The 12789-nt window shown below is 40.9% G+C and overlaps 1 protein-coding gene across 3 annotated transcripts in view; it reads right to left on the bottom strand.

Annotated features, from left to right (window-relative positions):
- The window catches only part of ARHGEF12 (Rho guanine nucleotide exchange factor 12), a 66576-nt gene that overhangs the window by 21179 nt on the left and 32608 nt on the right, over positions 1 to 12789 (bottom strand). For 2 of the 3 annotated variants that reach the window (XM_070952532.1, XM_070952534.1), the window contains exons 10-22: positions 11638 to 11757; positions 10695 to 10826; positions 8750 to 8821; positions 6934 to 7026; positions 6177 to 6287; positions 5663 to 5761; positions 4867 to 4909; positions 4240 to 4345; positions 3624 to 3761; positions 2523 to 2555; positions 1825 to 1939; positions 460 to 562; positions 107 to 316 (exon numbers count right to left, since the gene is read on the bottom strand). In XM_070952532.1, the coding sequence (XP_070808633.1) occupies positions 107 to 316; positions 460 to 562; positions 1825 to 1939; positions 2523 to 2555; positions 3624 to 3761; positions 4240 to 4345; positions 4867 to 4909; positions 5663 to 5761; positions 6177 to 6287; positions 6934 to 7026; positions 8750 to 8821; positions 10695 to 10826; positions 11638 to 11757 (1375 nt within the window). The remainder of the gene's footprint in view (positions 1 to 106; positions 317 to 459; positions 563 to 1824; positions 1940 to 2522; positions 2556 to 3623; positions 3762 to 4239; positions 4346 to 4866; positions 4910 to 5662; positions 5762 to 6176; positions 6288 to 6933; positions 7027 to 8749; positions 8822 to 10694; positions 10827 to 11637; positions 11758 to 12789) is intronic. The other variant, XM_070952533.1, reaches the window with a different exon arrangement.

Consider the following 12789-nt stretch of genomic DNA (forward strand, 5'->3'; position numbering starts at 1 on the left):
AACCTATAAAATGACAGTGACTTCCATGACAATGGAATGTTTTCCTCTTGCAACTGGGAAGTGAAAAGAGACTGTAATGCAGTTTTTGACGATGATGTCAATTTACCCGTTTCGCCATCTTTGCTCCCTTCCTGAGATGGGAACGTTCCGGAAACTGCTGGAGACACCAAGTTAGCAGGCTGGAAGGCTGAATCCATGCCATCACTGATCCCACTTTGGCGCATCTTGACCACTTCTGGCGGTTCCGGGCTGACCGAAGACGAGGAGGATAAGTGCTTTGGATGGCGTTGTTTTTGTATCTCCATGGCTCTGCCTACTGGGTGAATAAGGAGTAATCAGCAATGCAGAAAATTTAGTCTCCACTGAAATCTGAAAAATACATCCACCGTAGTCTAGCTTCAGGAAACTATGACCAAGTTAACTAGAAAAACAAAATACGTATATCTTCAGTTGACATACTTGCATAGCTGTCATGGCGGCTCGGCCTCCTTGGAGGTCCCAGGATATTTGAGAAGACTCTCCTCTTCTTTTCATCCCCTTCCTTATCTTTCTTCATACTTTGCTGCAGTTGAAAAGGAACCGAAGTAATAATGGTTGTCAAAAGTGCCTTCTCATGAAACCTTTTAAAACATGGGTGTCCAACTTTTGGGCTTGCCTGGGCCACACTGAGTGAAAAGGAATTGTCTTGAGCCATATATATAAAAAATAGAATTAATGTGTATTGTTATCGCTAAAAATCACACAATAATGTTAAAAGTTTACGATCCTGTGGGTCACATCGCTAGCTGTCCAAGCTGCATGAGGCCTTTGGGCCATGGGTTGGACATGGCTTGATTTAAAAGGAAAGTTTTAGTTATTCTGCAATTCAGATTTACCAAATGATCTTACACCTTCAAGATGGAAACAAACTGCTGTGTAAAGACTAACGAGAGACCAACACAAGTAGATGCACGGTCTCTTAGAACATTTAGTGCTCAAAGCAGAAAAATGCACAGTTCCAAAGAAAGGGAACAATTCACTGAAATTCCCTTAGCTGACCCTATTAAAAGGGAGCTGCTTTACAATGTTGTATCGACGTCCTTAGTTAATAAGAGCCTCGGTGGTGCAGCGGACTAAAGTGCTGTTAAGTGCTAGCACTTAGCTGCCAGCTGCCTGCAATTAATGCAAGTTCGAATCTCACCAGGCTCAAGGTTGACTCAGCCTTCCATCCTTTCAAGGTAGGTAAATTGAGGACCCGGATTGTGGGGGGCAATAAGCCAACTTTGTATAGAACAACACCGCTGGGGGGGGGGCGAAAGCCCTAATAAGCAGGTATATACAAAATAGTATGCAGGCTATCGCTACAATGCATTGTAAGCCGTCCTGAGTCTACGGAGAAGAGCGGCATATAAATTGGACTAATAAATAAACTAAAAATAAAATAAGTTTCAAAACTGACACTTTTCACTTTTTTGCGACAGCTTGTAAGGAATTCAGTTTCTGGTACAAGACCTAATACACTTTCAGTCCATGCAAAAAAGATGTACATAATGCTTAATTCTGTATTCTCTACCAGGGTGGCTAATTAAAGTGGCTGTACATAGGATATACTCTACTTTGTCTCTAACATCAGCTTCAGAAACTCTATTTTCTACTAGATACAATTTTTCTTCTATTGAAGGAAAAAGGCTTTTGCAATAGGCTCCAAGTGTCAGAGACACACGGTACTAATTAACATCACAGTTGTGCTTTGTTAACATCATGTTCTTAAAATATGTTACGTATCAATTTGCCAAACAGGCACCTGGACAGAAATTCTGATTTTTTAAAAAATATCCACTTTACCTTTATCTTTGGCAGGAATCCAATCCGTCCCCGTTTTTGGTCTAGGTTCCGGGGTTCTTTAACACGTACACCAAGGTGCTTCATGTAGGTGAGAATAACATACTGTATAGCTGAACTGTAGATGAGACCAAACAGAAGAATGGGAAAACAATATCAAGTTACTTCAATGATGGGATGGCAAATGAGCTTCTCTCTTTTCCAGTATATTTTTCTGACACTGACAACAATTTATATTGTTATGGAAGGAAGATGTGAAGAGCTACCTACAAATGATTATTTCTATTATCTTATTAGTGAAATAATCAACATCATTATTATCCTGAAATTGTTGATTTAAGTGGGAATTAATAATGATAATTGAAAGAAAAATTACGTGATCCAAAAAGTATTGAGTACTAGCAATTGTAAGACTCATAAACCCAAACTACAGGGAGGCATGTAGTTTTAAATTCAGTCACTGCCGTTTCTCTTAAAGGAGGATGTGGGATAGAACGGCTGTGAAAGATCCCTTGCTTGTTATTGTATAGATCCAGGTCCTGTCGGATTATAATGTATTGGTGTAAAAGAGTGTTGAGAGAAGAATATACAGAAAATAACTGTAATTTGCCTAAACAGCCAACAGAGGACTCCACCAGTTCAGCACATATAATAAACCAGAATGGAAAGGTTTAGTGTGATTGTAACCAGGGTTTAATTACCTCTTATCCTCTTCTATAGGCTGAGATGACATCCTGCAGAGGAAAGAGGCAAAAATTAATTTTAAAATGTCAGTTTCAATGTTCGATATTGATTTTATTTATTTATTTATTTATTATTTATTTATTTATTTATTTTATTTATTATATTTCTATACCGCCTTTCTCCCGTAGGACTCAAGGCGGTGTACAGTCAAGAAAAATATAGACACACAAACATCATAAAATTGCTAATTAAAATTATTACTTAGTTTGGTCAATTAAATAAAACCCAGAATGAGATCACATTTAAAAAATCATTCACATGTTCATATGTTTAGCCCCGCCTGTTGGAACATCAGGGTCTTGAGGGCACGGCGGAAAGCACGGAGATCAGGGATATTCCGTATCTCCGGGGGCAGTTCATTCCAAAGGGTTGGGGCCCTCACAGAGAAGGCCCTCCCCCTGGGAGTCGCCAGTCGGCATAATTTGACTGACGGTACCCTGAGTAGTCCCTCCCTGTGAGAACGAACTGGTCGGTGGGAGGCTATTGGTGGCAAAAGACGGTCTCGTAGGTACCCAGGTCCTAAACCATGGAGCGCTTAGACTGGCAAAGACTGGCTTGTCCTTCAACCCAAATTGTTATACTACTATAGGAATATGGCCAGGGGGTTAAGTGATAAATGGAACAACTATCAGATGTAGAGTGCATAACAATTCTACATTTTGTTGTTGAAAGTTGTCAGCAAGAAGTCTCGGGTCATGACCAAAAGGAACCAAGATTGGATAATCTAAGTTGTATCTTACACTTGAATGCAACTACCAGCGCTAGTTGTAATTAAGAGGCATACCTCTCATCTTATGGTTTGTCAAGCCGTCTTTTCCTCTGCAAAACATAGGCTCTGCTTTACGACAATTCATCAACAGAAATAATTAAATATTGCTGGGCCCCAGCTCCATTTTTTTAGAGCCGGACTAACAGCTACAACAGAACGCAATGATCTGAGCGCAGCATCTACCTATCAAATTCATCTCTGAGGGAAGATGGAGTAATTTCCTTCCTCCCCAAGTTCCCTCCTCTGCACAGGACAGCTAGAAGGTTGTGTCTGCCTCAGGCATACTTACAGCACGTCTTCAATTTTAGTCAGGATTTGCTCCGCGCACGCTCTCTCCTTCTCTAAGGTCATCCGGTCCCGAACGCGTTCTGCATCCAGCCTGGTCAGTTCTCCTTCTGCCAGCGTGAGGCCCATGCTGCGTTTCTGTCTAAAGGCACAGAATAAAGAGTGAGAAACCCTTGTGAGCACGAGAAGGGAAGCCATGGGGGCTCATCTTCAAGTGGGCCACCGATGCAGCAGGCTTTTCTTAAATACGCCTTTCATACCTCAACGAATCCAATCAGTTAAAAAGAACACATTATGCATTATGTGAAAAGAAGACTCGCAGTTCTCACTTAATAACTATTCGTTCAGTGACTGTTTGAAGTTATGGTTGTGTTGAAAAACCAGTCCTCAAAGTAACAGCCACTGTAACACCCCTATGGTCACATAATCTGAATTTGGGTGCTTGAAAGCCTGACCATATTTAAGACTGCAGCGTGTACTGACTTAGATTAATTTCCAAAAACCCCAAATCCTCAAAATGAAGATGGATACTTGGCAGGAAGTATTCCCTAAAACACCACAAATAAAAAATAACTAAACTTCAACATTTGCACAAAATTTAACCGATAAACAACATGTACCTAAAATCTTCAAGGTGCTTTTGTACTTCGAGAAACACTTTTTCTTGCATAGCTTGAATACAATGGCGGTGCAATTCTTCAGGAATTAATTCCAGCCTTCTCTTTTCTGCAGATTAAGGGGAAAATCCATTTTATTTAGAACCAAGTATTTAGCTGACTTTTATTTTAGCTTTACTTCGGCAGCACAGATTTTTTTTTTTTCTATCTAATAATTGGAAGCTTTATCTCCCCACTGGGGCTGACGTTACTCAAATACAGCGCTGGTGCTGTGGTTAGAACGCAGTACTGCAGGCTATTTCTGCTGATCACTGGCTGCCAGCAGTTTGGCAGTTCGAATCTCACCAGGCTCAAGGTTGACTCATCCTTCCATGGTCGGTAAAATGAGGAGCCGGATTGTTGGGGGCAAATATGCTGACTCTGTAAACCGCTTAGAGAGGGCTGTAAAGGACTGTGAAGCGGTATATAAGTCTAAGGACTATTGCTAATACAATTTTTCCTGCCTCCCAAGTTACACCTGTTGATATCAAAAAATGCTACGTGGATACAAAATTCATTGGAATTTCTCAAAAAGCATAACATGTCCAAGTTCTAAAACAATCTTATCTAGATTATTTTCAATAATCTTACCTAAATCACTTGCAATTTCATCTGGAACTGGGACTTTCAGGTTCTGCAAAAATGAAAGGTTAAAACGTAAGGAAAATTCTTCCTCTGACTAATTCTGAGAATGAATATACTCCTACCTCCTGATATCCACGGGGTGTACATCATTCCAAGATTCATGTACATACATAGTAACACACCTTTTCCCATATAGGTAGTCCTCGACTTACGTCCACAATTGAGCCCAAAATTTCCGTTGCCGGGCAAGGCAGTTCTTAAGTGAGTTGTCCCATTTAATGACCTTTTTTGTCACAGTTGCTAAGCGAATCACTGGGGTTGTTTAGTGAATGATGTGGTCATTAAGCAAATCCGGCTTCCTCCACTGACTTTGCCTCTTAGAAGCCAGCTGGGAAGGATACAAATGGTGATCATATGACCCCAGGACAGTGCAACTGTCATAAGTATATGCCAGTTGCTAAACGTCCAGTTTTTGATCATGTGGCCATGGGGATGCTGCAATAATCATAAGTGTGAAAACAGGTCATACTGTAAGTCACTTTTTCCGGTGCCATGGTAACTTCAAACGGTCATTAAATGAATTTGGTTAAAGTCAAGGATTACCTGTATCCAATTCCCTGGATGTAAAAACAAAATGTAATCTACCTTCAAAACATGAGTGATTTGGTCCCCCCAAAAAAATGAGCTACAAAGCACTGCGGATGATCTAATTTCAAAGGCTCCAAGCCCATCAAAACAAGGAACAGAAGATTAAAACAAGAATGTGCCTTCTGTAGCTTTTCTGTATGTGTTTGGAACTTACTGCAGCTCGATCCAGAAAAAATTGATTAAATTCAGCAAACACTCGGCGAGTCTCTTTGGAATTTGTTTGTTTGTACAGGTCCGCAAACAGGTAACAGAGCTACACAAACAGAAAACGAGAATACAGTAAATGATAAAAGTTGAGCGGAAACTTAATTCTACCTACAAATGTTTCTTTTGGGTTTTAAAGAGAGTTTTCACAGCGATGAACTCTTCTCAAAGGGTTAGAAAATGACATTTTTCCCCTCAGCCGTTCACTTCTGTGACCAAGCTTTGCACAATATTTACAATATCAGAACAAAATAGAGTTGTCCCCCACTCAAATCAGCCTTCCTCAAACTGATATCCTCCACATCTGTTGAATTGCCTGACAGATTGTAGGGGCTGAGGTGTAATCAGAATTGGTTCAACACAGCTGGGAGGTGACAAATGGGGAAAGATATATTTAGGTTGAATGGGAATTCAGAACCCATCTGATACACAACACAGAAATGAGCTGTAAAGTAGCATCTTACCAAAGAAGCAGGGTCAAACTGGGAAATAACGTGATGCAAAAAGACAGCCAGGTGAGCGGGACGTGATTTCAGTAGCTCAATATTCTGGAAACAGCTACATTGCCCGTTGATCTGTAGAGAAACATGGACATTTTCAGAATGAGCCCTCCAAGCACTCACATTTCTTCCATCATAAACTCAACATAAAACCTTCATCCTGTTATTTTCATCCTAATATGTATCTTTGATCTTTTTAAACTACAAACCTCTTTCTCTGAGACTCCCTTATGAATCTCCAGCGAACCAAAAGCATATGTAATGGGAAAGAAGTTCTTATATGCTGCCGCCAAAATTCAAACCAGATAAGACAGTTTAGATACTAAACTAAGGTAAGGTACTTTATATTGATAAATCGGTGTAAAGTACTAAGATTACAAATGAATATACAAAACTGCTTTCACAAACCCTTTAGGAAATGTAAGTTGTTACTGGAAACATATCAGTATATCTTTCAACAAATGTTAACAGAATTTCCTTAAAATGAATCCTCTATCCCTCAGGTGTCAAACTCGCCATGTCATGTTGCCGTCATGTAACGTTTTGTGATGTTTTTCCCATTCACGGAGCTGGCGTGGACGTGGCCTACATGTGAGCATCCGGCCAGCAGGCTGCCAGTTTGACACCCCTGCTCTATCCAAATTTTGGGGTGGATGGTGGTAGTAAGATAAATTAAGCTGAAGAAAGTAATCGCATGATGGTTGGCAGGCTAAGATCCTACCTGTTCTTGTTCACCATCAAAGTCATCATCTTCTGCTCCAATGATTGGAGGTGCCACACGAGAAGAAGGGCTTCCAAGGCTGGATGGAGAATCCTGGCATTGTCAGAGAAAAGAAATCAGTGTTGTTTCTATTTCAGTGAGTGTGAATATTACAAGGCCATTTTCCCCTGACAGTTCTATACACTAGAAGAAGAAAAAAAGATTTTTTTAAGAAATCTTAGGGGGGAAAAAATTGGTGGATATACATTATACTTCTTGATTCCAGTACGCTGTACATATTGTGAGCACCTATATAAAATAATTCGATCAAATAAAAATGAAGTCTTCTATCAAAAACGCTATTGTTCATTAAACCAAATGACGCAACCAGCTACTGAAAGTAAAGATAGCTTTTGTTAAACAGCTGCACAGCCTGCCCTTAAACCAAATATTTGAGCCACTACAGAAGCTGGTACTTTCACTGAAGTACTGTTATATGGAGGAGTGTAGAGTGTCGAAAGGGAAAAAAAGGCAGTGGAATTTGAGGGAGGGAGGAGGCAAAGAAAACACTGGGGGCCTACATCCTTTCCAGCTGGATTGCTCCCTCCCTACCGTGGAGCCATTAACCCAAACTGCCCTGTAAGGAAGAAAAAAAGTCAGATGTCAGGTCCCGTTTTAATGGAGCTGGCTGCTTTGTTGTGTTTGCAGTGTGTGATTCTTGCTGAATCTGTTATACGCTTATAAACATTGTCATCTGATTTTGAGGACTTTGGAAAACAGGATACACATCTGCTAAGTAAATTAAAAACTGGTATGTGGAACACCGCCGTGCCAGTCCAGTAATAAACCCTCCCCAACAAAATTCAGAACATCATGGGAAAAGCAAACTCTCTTTGCTTAAGAAAAACGGATGTTCTGCCACTTGATTTTGGCCAGAGGTGGTGGACTTTTGGAAGGTGAAAATTTGAGCTAAAAGGCCTGTTCCATGAATGTTCTCAATACAGAATTGCATGGCGTTTCTATTACAATCGTTGCTTCTTGACATAATGCTGTGAGGTCAGTATCTGCATGTCTTTGAAGCCTCCAGGATTGCCGGTTCTCTTTCCTCAGAGGAAAGAAATACATTCGCTTCCTTAATGTCAAGGCAGAACTAGTCGAGCATGGCTACTGCCTTCGCCTCTTCAGGTCAAGGGCACTCCAGAGAAAATAGATTAGAGCAGAGGTATCCAACCTTGACAACTTTTAAGACTCCCAGAATTCCCCAGCCAGCTGTGCTGCCAAGGTTGGACACCCCTGGATTGGAGCCTGAAAAACTTTGTGCATTGTTATAAAAATGCCTGCCTACCAAGTTAGGAACTCAGATCACAGATATAATGCAATAGTTGCTTGTCAAGTGTATGTACAGACTAAGAGCATTATTCTATCTCTCACATACACTTAAAATGAACCCACTGGGGGGCCCTATGTAGGGTAAGAGGCAGGCATCTCTCCCAGCTTTGCCACCAGGGACAGAAGTGCTGGAAACAGAACCCGAAAATGCCTGCAGATAAGCAAATGTCGGCGAGCCGTTCTCCATAAATTGTAATGAGAAGGTTGCACTGCCAACTACAAAATCTTAACAGATGGAAACATCCAATCAAGAAGAAACAAGCAATGTGGATTTCTGAAATCTCCGAGCTGTCTAAATTTATAAAAAAAACTAATTAAAAGTTGAGCATGCCTCTACAAGGTCAAAAATCCAGTGGCACCTCAAGAAGAGAAAAGAGGAAGAAAGAACACAAATGCTTGTCCGTGGCTAGTGCAGAAATTTCTATCCAAATATTCAGGGTACTCTTACCGTTTCATGAGTCTCAGTCTTCTCTGGGCTGTCATCCAGATAGCTCTGATCTTTCAAGACACTGCGAGGACTCTGAGGAGGAGGAGAAACGGAAAAAAACACTCCACTCAGTGTTTACTATGTTAAAAAGCAGGATCCAATAAAAGATCCTATCAAGTCTAGCAGCTACAATTTAAAGAGGATGTATGAGACTAGTTAAAAAAAAAAAAAAAACAGATTTGGGATACATATTGTTAGATGTTTTCATTTAACTTTGCTTTTGCATGTTCCATTGTATACATGCCAAATGTTGATAATTCTAATTTCAATGTCTTCTCTGACTGATCTTAATTCTGTATGAGGCGTTAAAAAACATAGCACATTCTAATAATATTTCAGTTCCTTTTGAAACACAATCTCAAATAAGGCTCAATGTTTCTTTAAGGGAATAAAAATAACAAATTTCCAAAACCAGCTCACAAGATACCTGGAATCGTTATTTTTTTTTTATTTTTTTTGCCACAGTGCATTCAAGATCTCCAATCAGATTCTACCAGATGAATGTTGCCCAATTTGGCGCTATTAGTAAGTACCACAATGCTGATTTTAATCTTCACAGTGGCAATAAGCAATTTTGGTTCACAAGAATAATTACCCCACAACAAAACCACTGCAATTCATTGGTGGGGCCAGTTGAAAGACCACACTAAGTTAACCAGTCGGTTGTAATGACAGGAAGCACACACACACACAAAGAGCAGGAATTTAACCAATGTGAGCTTATGTCATGCTCATTCCACAGTTCATATTTTGGGGAGGTCATAAGTTCTTGTGCCTCAAAGCTTCATAGAACATACATAGGATTTTACTTCTGCACAGAGTCTGACTGCCACACTTTAGTCTTGTCAGTTATCTCCGACATTTGCAGGACTGGGTCAACAGCTTTTGACCCATCCCCTGAACCCAGGTCAAATGTTTGCCTCACTCCAGTCAGAAGGAATGTCCAAAGATAGGAAACTATCTCAGATTCGTTTATTCAGATCCTTTTAGGAGGATACAATTTTCTGTCGGCTAAAATTTTCAAACATTTTCTAGAAATATTAACCAGTGCATTACAAAAATCCCTTGATAAAGGATGAATGGGGCAAAGCAAAACCCAATTTTCAATCCACCAAAAACGTTTTCTGACAAAGACTGTAAAAATCCAGGTTTTTCTGAACTACTTTCAGAAGCCCTGTTGGGCTACTAATAATTACATTTGGAGATACACAGTTGCCAAATGTTTTTTTTTTTTTTAAATGTAACAACTGAGAAAAGGAGAAGGAAGAGGGTAAGGAGAATAAAATGTCACAAATACAGGGTTGCTGTTGCGAGGACAAACAGGAAATTCCAGCTCAATCAGGAAGCTGTTTTGCTACCTGTAAACATTTCTACCTTCTTACTGTCAGGGCAGAGAATATAACAAAATAAATAAACATAACAGCATTCTGCATATACAGATAGTCCCCAACCAGTCATTTAGCATTCGTTTAAAAAAAAAAAAAAGTGACCGACAACTGGTCTTTGCACTTAACAATTGTTACAATATCCCCATGTCACGTGATCAAAATTTGGATGCTTGGCAACCAGCAAGTATTTACAAAGACTAGAGCACACCAGGGTCATGTGACCCTGCCATTTGAGATCTTCCCAGCTTGGTTTCTGACAAGCCAAGTCAATATGGCTGCATGATTCCCCTAACGGCAATTATCTGCTTAATAACCATGACAAAGGTGGTTGTAAAACTAGGTGTGACTCATTTAATAACAGCCTTGTTTAGCAATGGAAACTCTGGTCCCAATTGTCATGTTAAGTGGAGGATTACCTGTGCTAGAATCTCCCTCCTTTTAGCGGAGGAGAGACACAGAGCTTTGCCATGTCTCACTAATAAAACATCATTTTTCCCCCCTCAGTCAAGAGCTCTCACCTCTGCTGTGTCATTCACCTGGGGGCCATCACCAAAATGACCATCTCCTTTATTTGGCCCATCCCCCCTCTCAGCTTCCACCTCGGTGATCTGCAAAGATTCGGATATAGATTTGGAAGACAAAAGGACATCCTGGAAACGGACAAAAAGGAGGTTAAGAAACAGCAGACACCTTAATAAAACATTTAAACAGTCTGCCGCGGGTGACCCTGTTAAGATATTTGGTGGGGCCACCTGCTTAGAGAACAATTTAATTATCTGTAAACAAGCAAGCAAAACAAATAATAATCCCCCTCAGCTTCTTCATAATTTTCTTTTTTTTTTTTTTAATTTGATTTATATGCCGCCCTTCTCCGGAGACTCAGGGCGGCTTACAATGCATTATGCAATAGCCTTCATCCTTTTGTATATTTATACAAAGTCAGCTTATTGCCCCCACAAACTGGGTCCTCATTTCACCTAGCTTAGAAAGGATGGAAGGCTGAGTCAACCTTGAGCCTGGCGAGATTCGAACCTGCAGTAATTGCAGGCAGCTGTGTTAATAACAGGGTGCACTAAACCACTGTACTATCAAGGCTCTTGGTAATTTAAGGGATGCACCAACAGATAAAAGCAGAGACATCCTTGCCTGCAACGATCGCATAAATACCCCCAGCCAGACTCTCTTAGCAAAGTGAGAAGTGTGTAATTTGTTATCGCAAGGCTTTAATTTCTGCATATAATGCATATAATGCTCTCCCTATCAAAACCAGTTTCTGTGAGCTAAATTAGAAAGTCGGTGCTGGCATTTGTTTGCGCATCCTTTGATTTTGCTATCCCTGGAAGACCAAATGTGTGAATTGCTGCAAGGCGTGGAAGGGGAACGGTTCGCTTTCACCCGGCATTCCCAACTAAGGCAGCCCAGATCCATCCGGACCGTAAAAACCATCCGATTCCTGTTTACCTGAGCAGAGCCGGTTGCTTTGGACAACTGCTCCTGCAGTTGAGGAATATGCTTTTTGGCTTCCTGGATCTCTTTGAGCAGTCGGGGAGCCGGAGCGCGGCTGTAGTCTTCCTGCAGGAACTGAAAGGGGGGTGCGAGGATAAGAGGAATCATCGTCATCGTGGTTCCCTGGTTCATGGTTCTAAAGACCAGGTTGGACCAGCCCAAGCAAGCAAGTCCTAGGAAAGCCCTATTAGCTTTCTTTCTTTCTTTCTTTCTTTCTTTCTTTCTTTCTTTCTTTCTTTCTTTCTTTCTTTCTTTCTTTCTTCTTTCTTTCTTTCTTATTTATTTATTTATTTATTTATTTATTTATTATTTGTTTATTATTTATTTATTTATTTATTATTTATTAATTATATTTCTATACCGCCTTTCTCCCGTAGGACTCAAGGCAGTGTACAGTCAAGAAAAATATAGACACACAAACATCATAAAATTGTTAATTAAAATTATTACTTAGTTTGGTCAATTAAATAAAACCCAGAATTAGATAACCTTTAAAAAATCATTCACATGTTCGTATGTTTAGCCCCGCCTGTTGGAACATCAGGGTCTTGAGGGCACGGTGGAAAGCACGGAGATCAGGGATATTCCCCGCTGCCCTGAAAGAGGCGGTGGTGAGACCTCTCCTCAAGAAGCCGTCCCTGGATCCAGCAATATTGGCTAACTATCGTCCTGTCTCCAACCTTCGCTTCATTGCGAAGGTTGTTGAGAGTGTGGTCGCGCAACAGTTTCCACAATTCCTGGAGGAAACATCCTATCTAGATCCGTTCCAGTCGGGTTTCAGGTCTGGGCACAGCACGGAAACGGCATTGGTCGCGTTGGTTGATGATCTCTGGAGGGCTCGGGACAGGGGTTCTTCCTCTGTTCTGGTCCTATTAGATCTCTCAGCGGCTTTTGATACCATCGACCATGGTATCATGCTGCACCGGCTGGAAGAGTTGGGGGTGGGAGGCACCGTGTTACGGTGGTTCTCCTCCTTTCTCTCCGACCGGTCGCAGTTTGTGTTGGCAGGGGGGCAGAGGTCGACCTCGAGGCCTCTCATTTGTGGAGTGCCGCAGGGATCGGTCCTCTCGCCCCTTCTGTTCAACATTTATGTGAAGCCACTGGGCG

The sequence above is a fragment of the Pituophis catenifer genome, unplaced genomic scaffold (genome assembly GCF_029215685.1).
Source record: "Pituophis catenifer annectens isolate HBS135680 unplaced genomic scaffold, rPitCat1.0.hap2 SCAF_12, whole genome shotgun sequence".
In the NCBI taxonomy this organism is placed as follows: domain Eukaryota; kingdom Metazoa; phylum Chordata; class Lepidosauria; order Squamata; family Colubridae; genus Pituophis; species Pituophis catenifer.